The following is a 20,308-nucleotide window of genomic DNA, read 5'->3' as shown; positions in this document are numbered from 1 at the left end:
ATCCCCTCAGCCCAGTTGTCCCCATTCCCTCAGGAGATGCCGTTCATCCATATTTTTGCCTCTCTCCCAAGATAAACCAAGTGTATGCCTTAAACACACCCAGTGGCTTATACCCTCATGTTTCACTTACACCTTCCTCTTCTCCCCACTCCTGGAACATCACTGGACTCTGCAGAGAGGAGAGGATCCAAGTAGCACTTCGCTACCTCTGCTCTGCGCTGGAGCATGGCTGCCTCCAGCCTGAACACTGTCCCTGCGTGCCAGCCCACGAAGGCTGGGTACACAGAGGCTCAGCGACTTCCTTGTTCTCTTCCACCATAGCTGTAGAGGTAGCTGACTACAAAACATGAAGAAAATCTCTAACGTATCAAAGTAATTGACAGAATGTCTTCAAATTCATGTTCAAAATTTCCACACAGAAGATGAACAAAACTTGCTTTTAACAAAGGTATAAAATACAATTACTTTATTGATTTATTACAATCAAATACTGCCGACTAGCATTACTTCCACTCATGCATCATTAAAAACAAAAGGATATTTCCTTGATATTTTCAAATGATGCATTACACAATAAACAAAAAAAGTTAGAACTTAAAATGCACCCTGATTAATAATGTAAACTGGTAATTAAAAAAAAAAAGCATAACTAATAATTTGGTTCCTTTCTTCATAAATGGAAATTTAAATATTTCTCCTGATAGTCTTGAGGTTATCATTATGTTACGAGTAGTGCAAAGTGTGGCACACAGTTTCTTCTAGAAAGGTGTGTCTTACACACCTCATTAGACAAAGGAAATGTGCATAACAAGATGCATACAGTCAATGCATGATAGAAAGCATGTTTCAAATACAAGGCAGCCCCTCAGGCAACCATATTATTTAGGTTTTGCATTATCATTTATGGCATTACAGATTAATTACACATAACATAGTTTTATAAATTTTAACCCTGAAGATAAAAATAATTGTTGCTTGAAAAAAATTATTCCAGGTAGCCATTTGGTTTGTATCAGGAGAGAGTGAACCTCCAACAGTTTCGTATCTGCCAAGTCTGGAATCATTAATGAGTCAGTACATCAGACGCGCGACACGCTCCGCAGTGGCTGTGCCAAGTCCTGTCAACGCCTCTTCTCTGCAGTGTGCCTGGCGCAGCATCTCCGGGACTACCCTTGCACGCGGCTTTCCCTTTTTCATTTTTGCTGGATTATCTGTATTACCATATTATTTCCTCTCTTTACCTCTTCTATGGCCTTCCATTTTAATTATTCATAAATCCTTTCAGAAAATCCTCCGAGAGCTCCATGAGGGGAAGTTCTGGAGATGGGAAATCCAAGGGAGGAAGATTGGGTATTGGAATATCCTTGGCTTTCCCAGTGTTTGAAGCAAACTTCTGCCAGGTTGAAGAGGCTGTTGCAGTTTCTGAATGTGGTGGCAAGCTCCATAACTCTGACTTTTCTACAAAATCAGCATCTACATCAAGCTCCTTTTCTATTGGGCCTTTTAGAAGTCTCGCCTTTTCTGCCTTTAGCTGTTTATTCTCTCTCCGTAATCTTTCATTCTCAGCCACAAGGAATTCCACATGCCTCTTCAAATCTGCAATTTTGGTGGCCTGCTCCTCTATAATTGTTTTATCATCTTTTGGGGCTTTGCTTCCAATGCATGGCTCTGTTGGCTCCCTCTTCTGCTGAAGTAAAAACAGTAGTGTGTCTGGATCCCTGTCAAAGACCCCCTGAATTTCAGGCAAGTGTTTCTCTGTGGAAGGGCTGTACTTCTGAGAGAGCAGGGGCCTCTGGCTGGCTGCATCCTCAGCGGAGGGTCTGTGAGATGCCTGGAGCTGGGCGGCTGCGTCCTTGTCTGCACTCTGCTGGGCTTGCAGTCTCTCCTCCCGCTTTGCCCTCTTCCATCTCTCCTGGATGAGGAGGAGCTGTTTCATGTGGCTATCCCTTTGCAGTTCCAGTGATAAGTGAGCCTATTACACAGAAAGAAAGGTATAATTCAACATTTTTTAAAAGTCTCTTGAGTAATATCCAGTAAATGGTATTCTAGTATTTTCCTTTCTGAATAAGCCAGTATCACTTGAATTTTTAAAATTTATACTATGTTTGCAATTCCATAGAACGCCAAACATTTTCCAAAATAATAGAGTCTTTCTAGGTAAGCTACCATCTTTATTCATAAACAAAACACTGTTCAAGAAGTCAGAGTAAGTCCTATTCCAATTCCAAATCAACACACTGAATCGTACCTTTTTTGAATGTGCCTCAGCCCTCTGCAATGCTATTTGTACTCAGCTTAAAATCAGAAAATTTCCAGTTTGGACTCCTACAACTAGCTAAAGTCTTTCTATCAACAAGGGTTCAATGCATTGTCCATATCACATTGTTAACACAAGCAGTTCTGGACAGTCAAAAGGAAGTACACAGAATGGATCACAGCTTCTACAGAATTGGTATTTTTCCCCTGTCACTGAGATCCCCTCAGATCTCCTTAAGTCAATTAAAGATTTACCAAATAACTTCTCTGTATCTGCCACTTTTATTATCAGGAAATCACCTTTGGTTGAAGATTTAGCTTTGTATAAAGGCATTTTAAAACCCTAGGCAGGCCCTCCACAAACACAGAAGACAATGTAAAGCCACTGGTGAAATAAAAGCGCCAGAACCGCTTAGGAGTTCAGGAAAAGACAGGTTTGGATTTAAATGATCTTTGACAAGCAAAGGAAAGGCCAACTGGTTTCCCCTTGGCCAGGCCAGCTTGCTTACTGTGAGCTAAATATCAGAAAAGGCATTCTGATAGAGTGCCTTTTAGAGGGGTCTCTAAAAGACACACATGGCAATCCAAGGTCTATGAGAAAACCCTAGGAAAAAAAGGACAAGCAGTTTCTGCATGCCATCAGCAGCAATTTAGTTTTAATTTTTATTTTATATTGGAGTATAGTTGACTTACAAAGTTGTACTAGTCTCAGGTGTACAGTAAAGTGAATCAGTTACAAATATACATATATCTACTCTTCTAGATTCTTTTCCCAGACGGGTCATTATAATAGAGTATTGAATAGAGGTCCCTGTGCTATGAAGTAGGTCTTTGTTGATTATGTATTTTATATATAGTAGTATGTGTATGTCAATTCATTTAGTTTTAATTTCCTTTCTGAAAAACTAATCTCTTCCCCAATTTATGTATTTTTGACTGTAGTGTTTTGGGAGGAGCCATGTTTCCCTTCAAGAACTTTATTTTATACACAATTCAAGTCTCCACAAGAAAACCTTTCTAACCCTTGTTGGAAATATTAAAAGTGTCTTACCTGCTCAGACTGTGTTAGCTTCATGGCTTCAGAAAGATATGCTGGTTTAAAAAAAAAAAAAAAAAAGGCACATTAATATATGTCATCATTTTGTTATTAAAAGATCAAAGTACGAGTTTTAATACTCTTCCTATGACAAAGAGAACTAGTCTTAGAAGCAATTCTGCTACACAGTTATCCTATTCCTGAAAAGGATTTTTTAAAAAAGGATTCTTAACTTCCCCAAAAAGGAGATCAGTGGTAATCAAATGGAGATATCCCATACTTCACCTGGAGGAGCTGGTTCTTTTAAATCACTGCAGATTTCACAGTTAAGGAAGTAAAGATGACATAATCAGAAAAACAATTAAGGAAGATTAAAATTATATAAAAACCTATCAAAATTCTATTATGCTCATAGAAATATCAAGATATTGACTATCAATTACTTTTTACCCACATGAATACCTAGACCATCATTTTTGCCTCCTACAAAACCATTTTATTGAATTGTTTCTAAGTTATATCATCAGCCTACTATGAATTTGGTAGTTAAAAGTCCGAAGAACTCACTGACCTTTATAATAAGCAGCTGCAGGCAGTATTATGAAGTTTATGAAAATGAGCTAACTGCTGGAAACCATGGAGCCATGCTTCCCTTCAAGAGCTCATGATGCATTTGTGAACTATAGTCCCAGCCCTTTCCCATTTTATTTTTCTGTGGAGTTTATATTTTGTTGTATTCCTCTGAAAGCCCTTTTATAGCTTGTCTGGAACAAGATGGGAGTATAAATGACAAGTATTATTAGCAACAGTAAAAATAACAAGTAGTAACGGGCTTCCCTGGTGGCTCAGAGGTTAAAGCATCTACCTGGAATGAGGGAGACCTGGGTTCGATCCCTGGGTCTGGAAGATCCCCTGGAGAAGGAAATGGCAACCCACTCCAGTACTCTTGCCTGGAGGGAGGAGCCTGGTAGGCTACAGTCCATGGGGTCGCAAAGAGTCAGACACGAGTGAGCAACTTCACTTTCACTTTTCACTTTTAGTATTAGTAACAAGTTGTATCCAATTAATCCTCATTTTTTATCTCTTCCTCACTATAAACTTTTTGGCATCTCTCACACATTAAGCTCCTTCTTGCCTTTTTGCTGACACTGCAGGCACTGCTTTCTGTCTACTCTTAATCCAAATGTTTTAATGATTTTCTAAGTTCGTGACTTGGAACTACTGTCTGCCAGGTTCTATCACAGTCTTTAAGACAGACTAACTGGGTGCTCCCTCTCCATCAGAAAACAGAGTTGGTTATACAGCCTTTGTTCCACTCATATTAAATTTTTTTTCCTCAACCTTCTTTTACTCCTATATTAAGTCTGTATAACTGCATACAGACCATTTCTTTTCCTGTTCTTCATGTTTAAGTCTGTTGAGACATTCTATTTCTTACTGTGAAAGTGTGGATAAATTTCCCTAGACATCCCTCCCATTCCCTCTGCATACATCTATCTCCCTGTATGAACTACAGTTTGCTTTACATTCAGTTTCTTAACAAATGAAAGTTTCACAAAACTATGCTTAACCCAAATGGAATACCTCCCTCTGTAGACTCCTGAAACTATAACATGACAGAAGACACCCAAGGACACTGAGTTCCCAAGAGCAGAGAACTCAGCAAGAGTCACACTGTCATTTAAAAGATTTACCCAATGTCATTTTAAAATCTGAGCCTTTAAAAGTTACTTTAAAAGAAAAAAAAAATTATTAAAAAAAATTTTAATTTAATTGGAGGATAATGACAATATTGTGGTGGTGGTTTTTAATCTGTTTGCATGTAGTGAATTTGCTCCACAGCCACAACAGGAACGAGTGCCCACCATGACAAAAATGTCAGTAGAGAATACTCATCTCAGAAAATCTAACAATGTGGTTAAACTCCTTCCTTCAATCATGATACAAGGCTAATATTTAAATTAAATACTAAGCAGATGATGAGGAAAAGGAATTAAGAATATCTGAAGAATCTATTACTTTTTAATAACATCTACTACTATTCTATCATGAATCTGTTGAGCTGCCACAGCCTATCTGCACAGCAGATTGTACAGCCTCTCTGCACACACACAGCACTGACTCTACACACACATAACACTGACTCTGCACACACAGCACTGACTCTACACACACATAACACTGACTCTGCACACACAGCACTGACTCTACACACACATAACACTGACTCTACACACACCTAACACTGACTCTACACACACATAACACGGACTCTACACACACATAACACGGACTCTACACACACGTAACACTGACTCTACACACACCTAACACTGACTCTACACACACATAACACGGACTCTACACACACATAACACGGACTCTACACACACCTAACACGGACTCTACACACACAGCACTGACTCTACACACACATAACACTGACTCTACACACACAGCACTGACTGCACACACACAGCATAGCACTGAATGCACACACACACACAACACTGACTCTGCACATACAGAGCACAACACTGACTGCACACACACAGCACTGACTCTAAACAACAAAGACTGATGTGCTCCAAATCATTTTTGTGACACCACAGTCTCAGGAGAAGGTTCAGGTCAAGATGTATTTTCAAGTACATATAAACACACTCTCAATTCTGTTCATCTTCCTTGACTTCTAAACATTGTTAATGGCTGTTACTAACTTCCCATTTAAGCTTTTGCCCTTTTTGCTGTCTGTGAAAGAAAAGAAATCCACTTAGAGACTGGGCTGCATAAGACTGACAAAGGAGAGTTACAGCAACCCAGTTACAGCTGCTAATCAAGGATTAAAGCAAGAGAGTCCTCTAAGTGGTGAATTCTTGGTAGTTTATAGCTTAACTTTTTTTTCAATATAGGGTGGTAAAAATAAATACACCTCCTCCTCCTCCCTACCCACTGTCAGATTGAAGATGGCTTTTTCTTTCTGAGTTTGGTATGTCAGCTGATCAAGTAACCGCTACACATCCACAAAGCACTATCAGAACACTACCATGCAGAGGATCTGAGTCCTGAGCGCTGCAGTCTCAGTCTCCTCTGCTCTTCAAATGAGGCCCCTTCTTCTGCTAGTGAATTCTCTCACTTCAGGCTTTTGTTCCCAACATTCCTCAGATGATGACCTTCCCCTGTTGTGTCTCTAACATGATTTCCAAACACTCAGTTGCTTACTCTCAGGATATATTTACATCCACACCTCCCAAAACAGCTCTGTTCAAGCGTAGATGTTAAGTCAATTTAGAAAACACTGAGTTCATTCCATCCACATTAATTCTCAAACTAGCATTACATTCACAACTCTAACTCTGAAACACAACACAAGGCTATTTTCAAACAAGTCTAAACTCCAAATCAAATCGGCTGGCTGGGATTAAGTAACCACACTTAAAGTTGTACCTCCAAAATTAGAGCTAATGAAATCCAACAAACTGCCTTTATCTTTTCCACCCCTGAGAAAGTCACAGAATTTAGATAAAGAGAAAGGGGGAGAGGTGTTTAAAGCCCAGCATTAATTTTAAGTCTTCCAATGAAGACAGGAATATAGACTAGGAATGAAAGAAACTTCCCTCCCAAGCAGGAAGGGAAGATCCCACGTGCTGCTGAGCACCTAAGCCTGCAAGCCACAACGACTGAGCCCAGGTTGAGCATGTGGCTACTGAAGCCCGTGTGCCCTCGACCCCGTGCTCTGCGACAGGAGAAGCCGCCACCACGAGAAGCTGGGGCACCGCAACAAGGACCCAGGACAGCCAAAAATAAAATTAATAAATCTTAAAAAACACACTTTTATACCTTTTATATACTCAGAATATCCTACCAATCAGAGACACTGCTTTGGGAAAGCAAGTGTTCTCCTTTCTTGCTGCAAGTAGTAAATCCTTCCTTCTCTGGGGGAAAAAAAGAATATTCTACCAATCAACACACAATCCATGCTGTGAAGCATGGCCAAGTAGTGATATTAAATTAAAAACCACAAATATTTATGGGATACATACAATGTGCTCAGCCCTACAGCTGAAGGATACACTTCAGTGGCAAAACTAACTCTTCAAAAGTAAGACTTGAAATTTTCTCTCAAAATTACTGACTTGTAGGCAAAAATCACTGACATAGAAGAACTTTTCTAAACCTTAGAAGGACAGTCTCCACTGTGCTGTCTATATTTCAGCAGTAAGGCAACATAGAAGATTCTGCCGGGAAAAAACAGGACACTGATTATGGCACTGACCTCAGGGAAAGGAAGTGCCTTTCTTTAGCAGGAAGACTACAGGGCCCGCTCAAAGAACGGTGGCCACGCCGATTCTGGATGTACCACTCCCGCTCCCAAGCTTTTAGGTTTGTTACTCGGCTAACAGAAACCAGTCTCTACAAAACAGACCCTGGAGAGCTATTTCTAAGTTCAACATACACTAACTTTTATGGCTGGGATAAAATAAGGTGTTTGAAAGGAATCAGTAATTCTACACGTCATACCTAAAAGAAGGCCATCAGCGACATGATACTGTAGGCATGAATGTATAGATGAAACATTCAGAAGGGAAGCTAAAGAAAGACCACAGGAAAGGGTTTTGATGGGTTTTCCATAATCAGCACCTTAGGAAACAGAAACTCAGTGAAAATTAATTGGCTGGAATTAAATTAGTTATTAATTCCAGAACCCAAAATGGCTAAATATTTGAAATCCAAACTCCTCTGTAACAACTAAGATGAACCGACAGACACTCACTGCAACCACTTCTGTCTCTGAGGAATCTTCCGGCTCAGAAAGCTGTGTCCAGGAATCATTTACCAATAAGGCATATCCAATTTCCATGATTTAGAAAGACTAGGCTAAGAAGAGCTAGAAAATCTAACACACTCACTTGAAAAATATTCCAAGCTGTGTTTACAGTGGGTCGGTAGTCAGTGTGGTATATATGCAGGGCAACAACACATCATTACTCTTGTGACTTTCATCCTAAATACTGTGTTGAGAGGTAACTGGAAAAAAGAAACTGCCCAGCAGTTTCAGACTCAGTACTACTTACAAAGAATACTCACCTGCAGCCTTTTTGTGACAAGAAATAGCCTCTTCGTATTTCCCTGCAGCTAACAAACGATCTGCTCGTCTGCTCTGTTGATGGGCCTAGAAGACAAACATTCCTGAGTTCTTTACTTAAAAAAAAAAAAAAAAAAAAAAAACAACAACTTTTAAGACAGTGGTGCTGTTTGTTGCCACATGTGCCAAACCATAACAACTCTATCTGAAGCTGGGGAAATCTAATGTGTAGTATCTGAAAGGCCTGGTAACTTCTTTCAACTCTACTAATAAACTATCAAGGTTAATTCCAGGCACTAACTCCTTCAAGGTGCTCACATTCGTCAGAGATTAACCAAGAGTTAAAATCAGACTGTGACTCAAAACGTATACTTTCTTGTTTTTTAACTCATTCTTCCTTTTCAACATTAAAGTTACCATTTACATTTTAAAGATAAAAAATTCATACATTATACAGTTGAGGAATTAATGATACCAATATTCAATGTTATGGTGGATATTTTTTCAGGTACAACTCACCTAAACAACAAACTCAGAAGTACTGAACGCATATGGATTAACTAAGCAGTCACTTGTCTCCTTACATCTGTGTTACATTTAAGAATTATTACAATTCTGTGAAATGTGTTTCATCTCTTACAAAAGGAGCTCCCTAGACTCATAGCGGTCACATATCTTACATTAAGTTATATAGTTAGCAGGCAAGGAGAAAGAAATGGAAGTCTTCCAACTAGGCTAATGTTTTCCTCACTAACAAACTCACAGATAATTTAACAAAGCCAGTCAAAGTGGAAAAAGCACTATACACGTATGTTCATAGCAGCATTATTCACAGTAGTCAAAAAGAGGAAGTAACCTAAGCATCAATAGAAAAATGAACAAAATGTGGTATATATGTACAGTGTAAAATCAGCCTGAAGAGAGTGGAAACTGACACATGCTGTAACATGGATGAACTTTAAGGACTTTAAGCTAATAATGAAATATAACATGAGCCACTTAAAGAAAAACACTGTATGATCCCACTTATGAGGTATCTGTGCTCAGTCTTTCAGTCATGTCTTGACTCTTTGCAACCCTATGGACTGCAGCCCACCAGGCTCCTCTGTCCATGGGATTCTCCAGGCAAGAGTACTGGAGTGGGCTGCCATGCCCTTCTCCAGGGATCCTCTGGCCCAGGGATTGAACCCTCATCTCCTGTGTTGCCAGGCTGATTCTTTACCACTGAGATATCTCAGAAGCCCAAAGATGTATCTAAAGTAGTCAAATTCATAAAACCTGAAAGTAGAATGGTGGTTGCCAGAGACCGGGGGAAAGAAAGGTGGGACATTCTCATTCAATGGGTGTAGTTTCATTTTTACAAGATGAAAAAGTTCTGGACATCTGCACAAAAATATGAATATTCTTAACACTACTTAACTGTACATTTAAAAATTATAGACGGCAAATTTGGGAGATCCCTGATGGTCTAGTTGTTAGGAATAGGTGCTTTCACTCCCATGGCCCAGGTTCAATCCCTGGTCAGGGAACTGAGATCCCATAAGCCACATAGTATAGTCAAAAATTTTTGTAATTAAAAAAAAAAAATCAGAGATGGAAAATTGTATGTTCTCTGTGCTTTACATTAGTGTTTTTGTTTTTAACAGCAAAAATCAAATCTGTGTCAGGTGTAAAATGATTCACTTTGAATGCTTTTCAAAAAATGTGCCACTGATGCCTCATAAAAACATTTCAGAGGATCAATTTTGTAACTGAGACAAGAAATGACTATGGGCTGAAAATAATTTCAACAATGGAGTCTTGGACTGAAGAAAAAACACATGTTCTGAACACAGGAATATTAGATAGTATCCAGAAATGATAGAGATCCTTGGGAAGAGAACGTACATGATTAAGAAAACTAAGTTACAACCAACATGGTTTCTCCAAGAAAGGTATTCTGAGTATAGCTAAAGCAAGTGACACTCCGGTTCTAGGTAGGGGGGAAAAATGAAAGAAGCAGTACATGCCTTTACCTTTGTAGGCTTTGAAAGAAGCCCTCTAGGAGAGACAGTGTCCTCTGAAATCCAAAAGTACTTTCTAATCAGGATGGCACAGTGTAGGCAAAGCCCTACCAAGAACCTGGGGCACTGGCACAAGTGCTCACTCTCCCTAAAACCAGACAAATTATCTGGGCCTTCAGGGTCTGTTTCCTCACTTGTAAAATGATGGAGTTAGACCACATCTGTGCTTCTCAAGTTTTAACTGAATCTGAATCCCCTGTGGAATACATGTAGACTCTTCTTCAGCAAGACCTCAGATTCCACCAGTAAAGCCAGACCCACAGGTTCCCAGACGCACTTGAGAAGCAGGGATGAGATGCTCTCTGGGGTTACCTCATTCTAACGCTGTGTCATTAGTTTCTGTCCAATGACATCAATCCCTTTCTACCTTGGACCATATTTATGAAGCTCCCTAGTTAAACTTCAAGTTTCACAATAAGAGAATATTTTTTATTTCTCATATCCTTTTTCATTATGGTTTATTACAGGATGTTGAATATACTTCCCTGTGTTATACAGTTGGTCCTTGTTGGTTATCTTCTTTATATACTATAGGCTATGTCTGCTAATCCCAAGTTGCCCCCACCCCATTCCCCTTTGCTAACCATAAGTTTTCTGTGAGACTGTTTCTGTTTCACAGAAAAGTTCATTTGTGTCATATTTTTTAATACCACATATAAGTGACCTCATATGGTATTTCTCTTTCTCTAACTTACTTCACTTGTTATGATAACCTCCAGGCCCATCCATGTTGCTACAAATGGCGTTATTTCATTTGTTTGTGGCTGAGTAAGATTCCATGTGTATATATGACACAACACCTTTATCCACTCACCTCTCCATGAGCCTGTTTCCATGTGTGGGGTACTGTTAATAGTGCTGCTATGAAAACAGGTGTGCATGTATCTTTTTAAATTGGAGTTGTGTCTGGATACACGCACAGGAGTGCGACTGCTGGATCATATGTAGCCATTTTTAGTTTAAGGAACTCCAACACTGTTTTTCACAGCAGCTGTACCAACTTACATTCCCACCAACAGTGTAGAATTCCTTTTCCCACACTCTCTCCAGTATTTTTAATTTGTAGAATTTTTTTTTAATGATGGTCATTCTGACTGACGTGAGGTGGTATCTCATTGTAGTTTTGATTTGAATTTCTCTAATAATTAGTAATGTTGAACATCTTTTCATGTGCCTACTGGCCATCTGTATATCTTCTTTGAAAAAATGTCTGTTTGGGTCTTCTGCCTATTTTTAATTGAGTTGTTTGGTTTTTTGTTATGAGCTATTAGAATATTTTGGAAATTAAGCCCTTGTCAGTCACATAGCTTGCAAATATTTTCTCCCATTCTGTAGGCTTTTTGTTTATGGCTTCCTTTCCAATGCAAAGCTTGTAAATTTGATTAGGTCCCATTTGTTTATTTCTGCTTTTATTTCTATTGCCTTGGGAGACTACCCTAGGAAAACACTGCCATGATTTATGTCAGAGGATGTTTTGCCTATGTTCTTTTCTAGGAGTTTAATGTTGTCATGTCAAGTGTTCAAGCCATTTTGAGTTTATTTGTCTATGGTATGAAATAAACTTTTTTTTTCATTTCAAAACCAGAGAAACCAAAAGTTCTCAAGTGGTAAGACAAGGACCTCATGGCTCTTCCAACTCCCCTAAAACTTCTCCATGTAAAATCCAATCTCTGATCACTCTGCCAATTCAGGGGTTACATCTCATTTTAAAACGCACACCTACTCTAGTTATCTGGCACATGAGCAATCAAATTCCCTATTAAAATACAGGTCCTACACCAAATTCGTATTAGACACTCAGCAAATGCTGACTGTTGAGGTTTTCAAATCTCAGCTTGAGCATTTATTAGACACTGGAACTTGGCTTTCTTAACTTCCTGCCCAAGTTTTCTCACCTTTAAGATGAGAATGTTGTGAAAATTAAATGAGTTAAAAGACAGCAAAAGGGACTTGCCTGGTGGTCCATGGTTTAAAATCTGCCTTCCAATGCAGGGGACGAGGGTTCCATCCCTAGTCAGGGAACCAAGATTCCCATGCCGTGGGGCAACTAAGCCCACCCACTGCAACTACTTACCCACGCTCTAGAGCCCATATATCACACCTAGAGAGCCCACACTCTGCAGGTACCAAGCCCGCGTGCCACAACTAGAGAGCAGCTGGCATGCTGCCACAGAGTCCATGCACCCCAATGAAGAGCCTGTGTGCCACAACTAAGACCCAACACAGTCAAATAAATATTATTTTTAAAAAGAAGAATTTAAAAGCATCAGAGCTATCTACCACCATAAAATGTATAATGTGGTGGAAGAGACTAAACTGCATTTTCTTTCAGCTAAAGATTCTGTACAAAACTTACTTTCATGTAGTTCTTATTTTTAAAACAATTTGTAAAGATCCTTCTTAAAGCAAAGACTATATGGTCATTTATTTATATCTGTTTTGTTATATACAGAACATTCTATCCGAAAGCAACAAAATACACATTTTTCAAGTACTTAAAGAACATCCTCCAGGATAGATAATAGTGTTAGACCACAAAACAAGTCTTAATAAACCTAAAAAGACTGAAAGCATTTCAAGGCATCTTTTCCAGCCACCACAGAAACTAATTACAAGAAAAAAACTGGAAAAACTGTGACTATGTGAAGATTAAATAGCATGCCACTGAACAATGACTAGGTCAAAGGAGAAATCAAAAGAGAAATAAAAAATACTTTGAGACAAATGAAAATGGAAATAAAACATACCAAAACTTATGAGATGCAGCAAAAGCAATTCTAAGAGGGAAGTTCATATGGATAAAAGCCTACCTTGCAGAACCAGAAAAATCTCCAATAATCTAACTTTACACCTCAAGGAACTAGGAGAAAAAAAGAAAAAATGATGCCCAAGGTTAGTAGAAGAAAGGAAATAACAAAGATCAGAGCAGAAACAGACGAAATAAGAGATTAAAAAAAAAAAAACAAAAAAACAGAAAAGATCAGTAAAACCAAGAGCTAGTTCTTCGAAAAGATTAACAAAATTGACAAACCTATAGCTATACTCAACAAGTATACTGAAGTGAAGAGCCGACTCATCGGAAAAGGCCCTGGTGCTGGCAAAGACTGAAGGCAGGAGGAGAAGGGGATGACAGAGGATGAGATGGTTGGATGGCATCACTGACTCATCGGACATGAGTTTGAGCAAACTCTGGGAGATGGTGAAGGACAGGAAAACCTGGCATGCTGCTGTCCATGGAGTCACGAAGAGTTGGACATGACTGAACAATAATACTCAACGAAGAAAAAAAAGAGAAGATTCAAATAATATTTTAAAATGAGGGAATTTCCTGGTGGTCCAGAGGTTAGGACTCACTGCTTTCACTGCTGTGGCCTGGATTCAATTCCTAGTTGGGGAACTAAGATCCCACAAGCCATATAATGTGGCCAACTCCCCCACCCCCACTTCCCCAAACAAACAAAAAACAAAAATTAAAGATGTTACAACAGATAACACAGAAATACAAAGGATCATAAGAGACTATTATGAACAATTATCAATGTATGCCAACAAACTGGACAACCTAGAAAAAATGGATGAATTCCTAGGGAAAAAAACTTAAAAAAAAAAAACCAGAAAACTTGAAAAGACCAAAAACAGGCATACCTCTAAGATATTTCAAGTTCAGTTCCAGGCCACTGCAATAAAGCAAATGCTGGAGTAAAACAAGTCACACAAATTTTTTGGTTTCCCAATGCATGTAAAAGTTATGTTTACACTATATGTGCGATAGCATTATGTCTTTTAAAAAAAAAAAGCTTATTTCCTTAATTTAAATATAATACATTTAGAATAACAATGCCAATAATACACAGGGTAGCCACAAACCTTCAACTTTTTTTTTTTTTTTTTAAATCAGCAACATCCGCAAGTGCAATAAAGTGAAGCACAGTAAAATGAGGTAACCACAAACCTCACACAAAAAAACTCCAGGACCAGATGCCTTCACTGGTGAAGTCTACCAAAAATTCAAACAAGAATTAATACCAATCCTTCTCAAACTCTTCCAAAAAAAATAGAAGAGTAGGGAATACTTCCATACTTATCTTACAAGGCCAGCATTACCCTGATACCAAAACAGACACAGACACCAAAAGAAAAAAAAAAGCTAGAGGCCAATATCCCTGATGAACAGATACAAAAATCCTTGGCAGAATACTAGCAAATCAAGTAGGATTTATTCCAGGGATACAAGGACAGTTCAACAAATCAAATTTACCCCAAAATCAATGTGATGACACCTTAACAAAAGGAAGACTGAACATGATATGAGCATTTCAACAGGATAAAAAGCATCTGACAAAAATCAACACCCACTCATGATAAAAACTCTTAACAAAATGAATATAGAGAAAATATATCTCAACATTATAAAAACCATATATGACAGGCCCACGGCTAACATAATACTCAACACTGAAAAGCTCAAAGCTTTTCCTCTAAGATCAGGAACAAGACGAAGATGTCCACTCTAGCTGCTTTTAGTCAGCATAGTATTGGAAGTCCCTCCTAGCCACAGCAATTAGAGAGTAAGACATCCAAATCAGGAAGAAAGAAGTAAAACTGTTCACTATTTAAGGATAACAAGATATTATATACCAAAAGCTCTAAAGATTCCACCCAAAAACTTAGGATCAATGAATGTAGTACAAAGTTGTAAGATAAAAAATCAATATACAGGAACTTCCCTAGTGGTCCAGTGGCTAAGACTCCACACTCCCGATGCAGGGGGCCCAGGATGGAGCCCTGGTCAGGGAACTAGATTCCACATGCCATGACTAAGAGTTCTCAGGCTGCAATTCCGATTCCGCATGCTGTAACTGAAGATCGAAAATCCCACATACCACAACTAAGACCTGGCACAGTCAAATATTTTACAAAATCAATACACATATTTCTGTTGCATTTCTATACTCTAAAAACGTATAAGAGAAATTAAGAAAATAATCCCATTTACAACTGCATCAAAAGCAGGAAGTACGTAGGAGTAAATTTAACCAAAGAGGTTAAAGATCTGTACCCAAAAACTATTAAGCCACTGATGAAATGGATTTAAAGAATAGTTAAAATGTCCATACTACAATACACAGATTCAGTGCAACCTGTCAAAATTCCAAGGGTACTTTTCACAGAAATCAAACAATCCTAACAGTTGCACAGAAATACAAAAACTCCCAAACACCCAAAGCAATACAAAGAACAAAGCTGCAGGAATCAGGCTCTTTGATTTCAAACTATCTTACAAAGCTATGTGTGTGCTTAGTCGCTCAGTCGTGTCTGACTGTTTACGACCTCGTGGACTGTAGCCCACCAGACTCCTCTGTCCATGGGGATTCTCCAGGCAAGAACCCTGGAGTGAGTTGCCATGCCCTCCTCCAAGGGATCTTCCCAACCCAAGGACTGAACCCAGGTCTCCCACAATAAGGGCAGATTCTTTACCATCTGAGCCAGCAAGAAAGCCCTACAAAGCTACAGGAGTCAAAACAGTATGGTAGCATAAGACGACACAAGACCAATGGAACAGGATAGCCTAGAAATAAATCCATGAATAAGTGTTCAATTAACAAATGTCAAATGAGCCAAGAATATACAACAGGGAAAGGACAGTTTCTTCAATATGATGTTGGGAAAACAGGATGGCCACGTGCTAAAGAATGCAATTGGACCACTACCTTACACAACACACAAAAGTTAACTTAAAATGGATTACAAAGAACATAAGACCTGAAACCATAAAACTCCTCAAAGAAAACACAGGCAGAAAGCTCTTTGACATAATTCTTGGTGGTGATAATTTATTAACTGACAGCAAAAGCAACAAAAGCCAAGAGTGGGACTACATCAAAGTAAAAAGCTTATGCACAGCAGAGGAAATCAAAATGAAAAGGCAACCTACCAAATGGGAGAAAATATTTGCAAATCACATATCTGATGAGGGGTTAGTATCCAAAATAACAAAGAATTCATACAATATAAAAATAAAAAGCAAAACAATCTGATTAAACCACAGCAATTTTCTCTTCGAGAAAATTAGAGATACCAAGGGAACATTTCATGCCAAGATGGGCACAACAAAGAAAAGAAATGGTATGGACCTAACAGAAGCAGAAGCTATTAAGAAGAGGTGGCAAGAATACACAGAAGAACTTTACAAAAAAGATCATAATGACTCAGATAACCACAATGGTGTGATCACTGACCTAGAGCCAGACATCCTGGAATGTGAAGTCAAGTGGGCCTTAGGAAGCATTTGTATGAATAAAGCTAGTGGAGGTGATGGAATTCCAGTTGAGCTCTTTCAAATCCTAAAAGATGCTGCTGTTTGATGATGCTAGCACTCAAAATGCCAGCAAATTTGGAAAATTCAGCAGTGGCCACAGGACTGGAAAAGGTCAGGTTTCATTCCAATTCCAAAGAAAGGCAACGCCAAAGGATGTTCAAATTACCACACAATTGCACTCATCTCACACGCTAGCAAAGTAACGCTCAAAATTCTCCAAGCCAGGCTTCAACAGTAAGTGAACTGTGAACTTTCAGATGTTCAAGGTGGATTTAGGAAAGGCATAGTAACTAGAGATCAAATTGCCAACATCCACTGGATCATCGGAAAAGCAAGAGAATTCCAGAAAAACATCTACTTCTCCTTTATTGATTATGCTAAAGTCTTTGACTGTGTGGGTCACAACAACCTGTGGAAAATTCTTCAAGAGTACAGAATGCCAGAACAACTTACCTGCCTGAGAAATCTGTATGCAGGTCAAGAAGCAACAGATAGAACTGGACCATGGAACAACAGACTGGTTCCAAATCGGGAAAGGAGTACGTCAAGGCTGTATATTGTCACCCTGCTTATTTAACTTATATGCAGAGTACATCATGAGAAATGCTGGGCTGTATGAAGCACAAGCTGGAATCAAGATTGCCGGGAGAAATATCAATAACCTCAGATATGCAAATGATACCACCATTATGGCAGAAAGTGAAGAACTAAAGAGCCTCTTGATGAAAGTGAAAGAGGAGAATGAAAAAGTTGGCTTAAAACTCCACATTCGGAAAACTAAGATCATGGCATCTGGTCCCATCAATTCATGGCAAAAAGATGGGGAAAACAGTGACAGACCTTATTTTGGGGGGCTCCAAAATCACTGCAGATGGTGACTGCAGCCATGAAATTAAAAGACCCTTGCTCTTTGGAAGCAAGAAAAGCTATGACCAACCTAGACAGCATATTAAAAAGTAGACACGTTACTTTGCCAACAAAGGTCCGTCTAGTCAAAGCTACGGTTTTTCCAGTGGTCATGTATGGATGTAAGAGTGGGACTATAAGGAAAGCTGAGCACCAAAGAATTGATGCTTTTGAACTGTGGTGTTGGAGAAGACTCTTCTCTTATTGGAAAAGACCCAACCAGTCCATCCTAAAGGAAACCAGTCCTGAATATTCATTGGAAGGACTGATGCTGAAGCTGAAACTCCAATACTTGGGCCACTAATGCAAAGAACTCACTCCTTGGTAAGACCCTGATGCTGGGAAAGATTGAAGGTGGGAGAAGGGGATGACAAAGGATGATACCATTGGATGGCATCACTGACTCGATGGACATGAGTTTGAGTAAGCTCCGGGAGTTGGTGATGGACAGGGAACCCTGCCGTGCTGCAGTCCATGGGGTTGCAAAAGTCGGACACAACTGAGCAACTGAACTGAAACCACAGGCAGAGAATCTCAGCAGACATTTTTGTTTTCATTTTTTTTTTTTTTCCCCAGAAAAATACCCAGAAGTGGAACTGCAAGTTAGTATGGTAATTCTACTTTTAATTGTTCAAGGGACCTTTTTCCACAGTGGCTGCACCAATGTATGAATACAGTCCCACCAACAGTGTACACGGGTTCCCTTTTCTCCAATTCTGGCCAACACTTGTTATTTCCTATCTTTTAGAGAGTCACCATTCCAACAAGGAGGATTTCCGCTATGGCTCAGACAGTAAAAAATCTTGCAACGCGCAAGACCTGGGTTCAGTCCCTGGTTTGGGAAGATCCACTGGAGAAGGGAACAGCTACCCAATCCAGTATTCTGGCCTAGAGAATTCCATGGACAGAGGAGCCTGGTAGGCTACAGTCCATGGAGTTGCAAGACTCAAGACACGACTTGGCAACTAAACCACGACCATTCTAACAGGTGAGAGACGATATCTTGTTGTGGTTTTGATTTATTTGCATTTCCCTTATTAGTGATGTTGAACATCTTTTCGTGTACCAGTTGGCCATCTGTATGTCTTCTTCAGAAAAATGTCTATTCAAATCCTCTGCCTGTTGTTTAATCAGATTTTTTTTTTTTTTTTGCTATTTTGGATACTAACTCCTTATCATATATAATTTGCAAATATTTTCTCTCATTTGGTAGGTTGCCTTTTCATTTTGTTGCTGTGCATAAGTTTTTTAGTTTGATGTAGCCCCAAAGGATTATACTTTCTTGATACTCTTTGTTGCCTCAGTTCTCATTTTCTTTGCTTTTCTATCAGCAAGTGTGGTAAGCTGCTTATATGGCTCCCAATGACTCCTCCCTCCTGGGATTCACAACCTTATATAATCTTCCCTCCTCAAATGTGGGTTGGATCTAGTGATTTACATCTCAGAAACAGATACAATCAAGGTGATGGAGGGTCACTTCCATTGTTAGGTAACAAAAGATTGTCACTTACATCTTGGTAGCACTCTCTCTCCCTTGCTTACTTTAGTGCAGCCAACAGTCATGCTGTTCACTGCCCCAAGGAAACACTCACCTGGAAGGGCATGAGGTGGTCTGCCAACGGCCAGCAAGGAACTGAAGTCCTCAATCCAAAACCCCTCAAAGAATGAAATCTTGCCCTCAAACCTGTGAGTGAACTTAGAAGCAGTTCAGGAGAGCCTTCAAATGATACCGCACCCCTAGCCGACCCTCACCTTGACTGTAGCCTTGTAAAAGACCCTGAAGCAAAGAACCCAGCTAAGTCATGCCTTTATCCCCGACACACAGAAACTGTGGGGAAACAAATGTGTGTTGTTTTAAGCTGCTGAATTTCCCGATAACTTATCTCAGTAGGTAACTGTGGGTCAACTGGTAAAGAATCCGCCTGCAATGCAGGAGACCTGTGTTCAATCCCTAGGTTGGAAAGATCTCCTGGAGAAGGGAAAGGCTGCCCACTCCAGAATCCTGGAGAATTCCACGGACTCTATAGTCCATGGGGGTCACAAAGAGTCGGAAACGACAGTGAGTTTCACTTAAGTATTCACTTAAGGTAACTAATATTTTAATAGTATGGTATCTGTCTTTTGTAAGCTGCCTCAAACTTTATTTGGAAATAGATGTTTAAATATGGAAAGCAGTGACTGGCCAATACTTACATGGCTGGGATATTCTGTCACTGAATATAGGGAGTATTAGCTTTTGTGATACCACAATCTCATATTAAAATACTTTCTGGCACTTAGGGTTTACAATACACTGATTTAATTTTGAGAATCCTGTGGAAATTCTCATGGAAATTTGTACCTCTGATCCAGATAGGATGGAATAGCGGGCATTGGTTTACCCTCCAATTGTAAACAACTACAAAACTGGGTGAAGTATAAAGAAACAATAGTTTACAGATGGCGGAGAAAAAAAAGTAACAGGATACATTTTCAAGAAATGGGAAATGTACAAGGTGAAACCTGCATTCCCCTTGGGATTCTGAGTGCATTTTCCAAAAGAGAGTACAGGAAAATAAAGCCCAAGAAGGCAGTATCTCATTGGCCAAAGTTCAGTCACTCAGTTGTGTCCAACTCTGTGTGACCCCTTGAACAGCAGCATG

General features: G+C 39.3%; 1 protein-coding gene across 2 annotated transcripts in view; it reads right to left on the bottom strand.

Annotated features, from left to right (window-relative positions):
- Positions 1-433: 433 nt before the first annotated feature.
- The window catches only part of NRBF2 (nuclear receptor binding factor 2), a 29,076-nt gene continuing 9,201 nt past the window's right edge, over positions 434-20,308 (bottom strand). Inside the window, exons 2-4 of one of the 2 annotated variants that reach the window (XM_055590349.1) lie at positions 8,381-8,465; positions 3,308-3,348; positions 434-1,972 (exon numbers count right to left, since the gene is read on the bottom strand). In XM_055590349.1, the coding sequence (XP_055446324.1) occupies positions 1,262-1,972; positions 3,308-3,348; positions 8,381-8,465 (837 nt within the window). In that variant the 3' untranslated portion in view covers positions 434-1,261. The remainder of the gene's footprint in view (positions 1,973-3,307; positions 3,349-8,380; positions 8,466-20,308) is intronic. The other variant, XM_055590350.1, reaches the window with a different exon arrangement.

The sequence above is a fragment of the Bubalus kerabau genome, chromosome 1 (assembly GCF_029407905.1).
Source record: "Bubalus kerabau isolate K-KA32 ecotype Philippines breed swamp buffalo chromosome 1, PCC_UOA_SB_1v2, whole genome shotgun sequence".
NCBI lineage: Eukaryota > Metazoa > Chordata > Mammalia > Artiodactyla > Bovidae > Bubalus > Bubalus kerabau.
The sequence above is the reverse complement of the archived record's forward strand: the minus strand, read 5'-3'. Positions and strand labels throughout refer to the sequence as shown.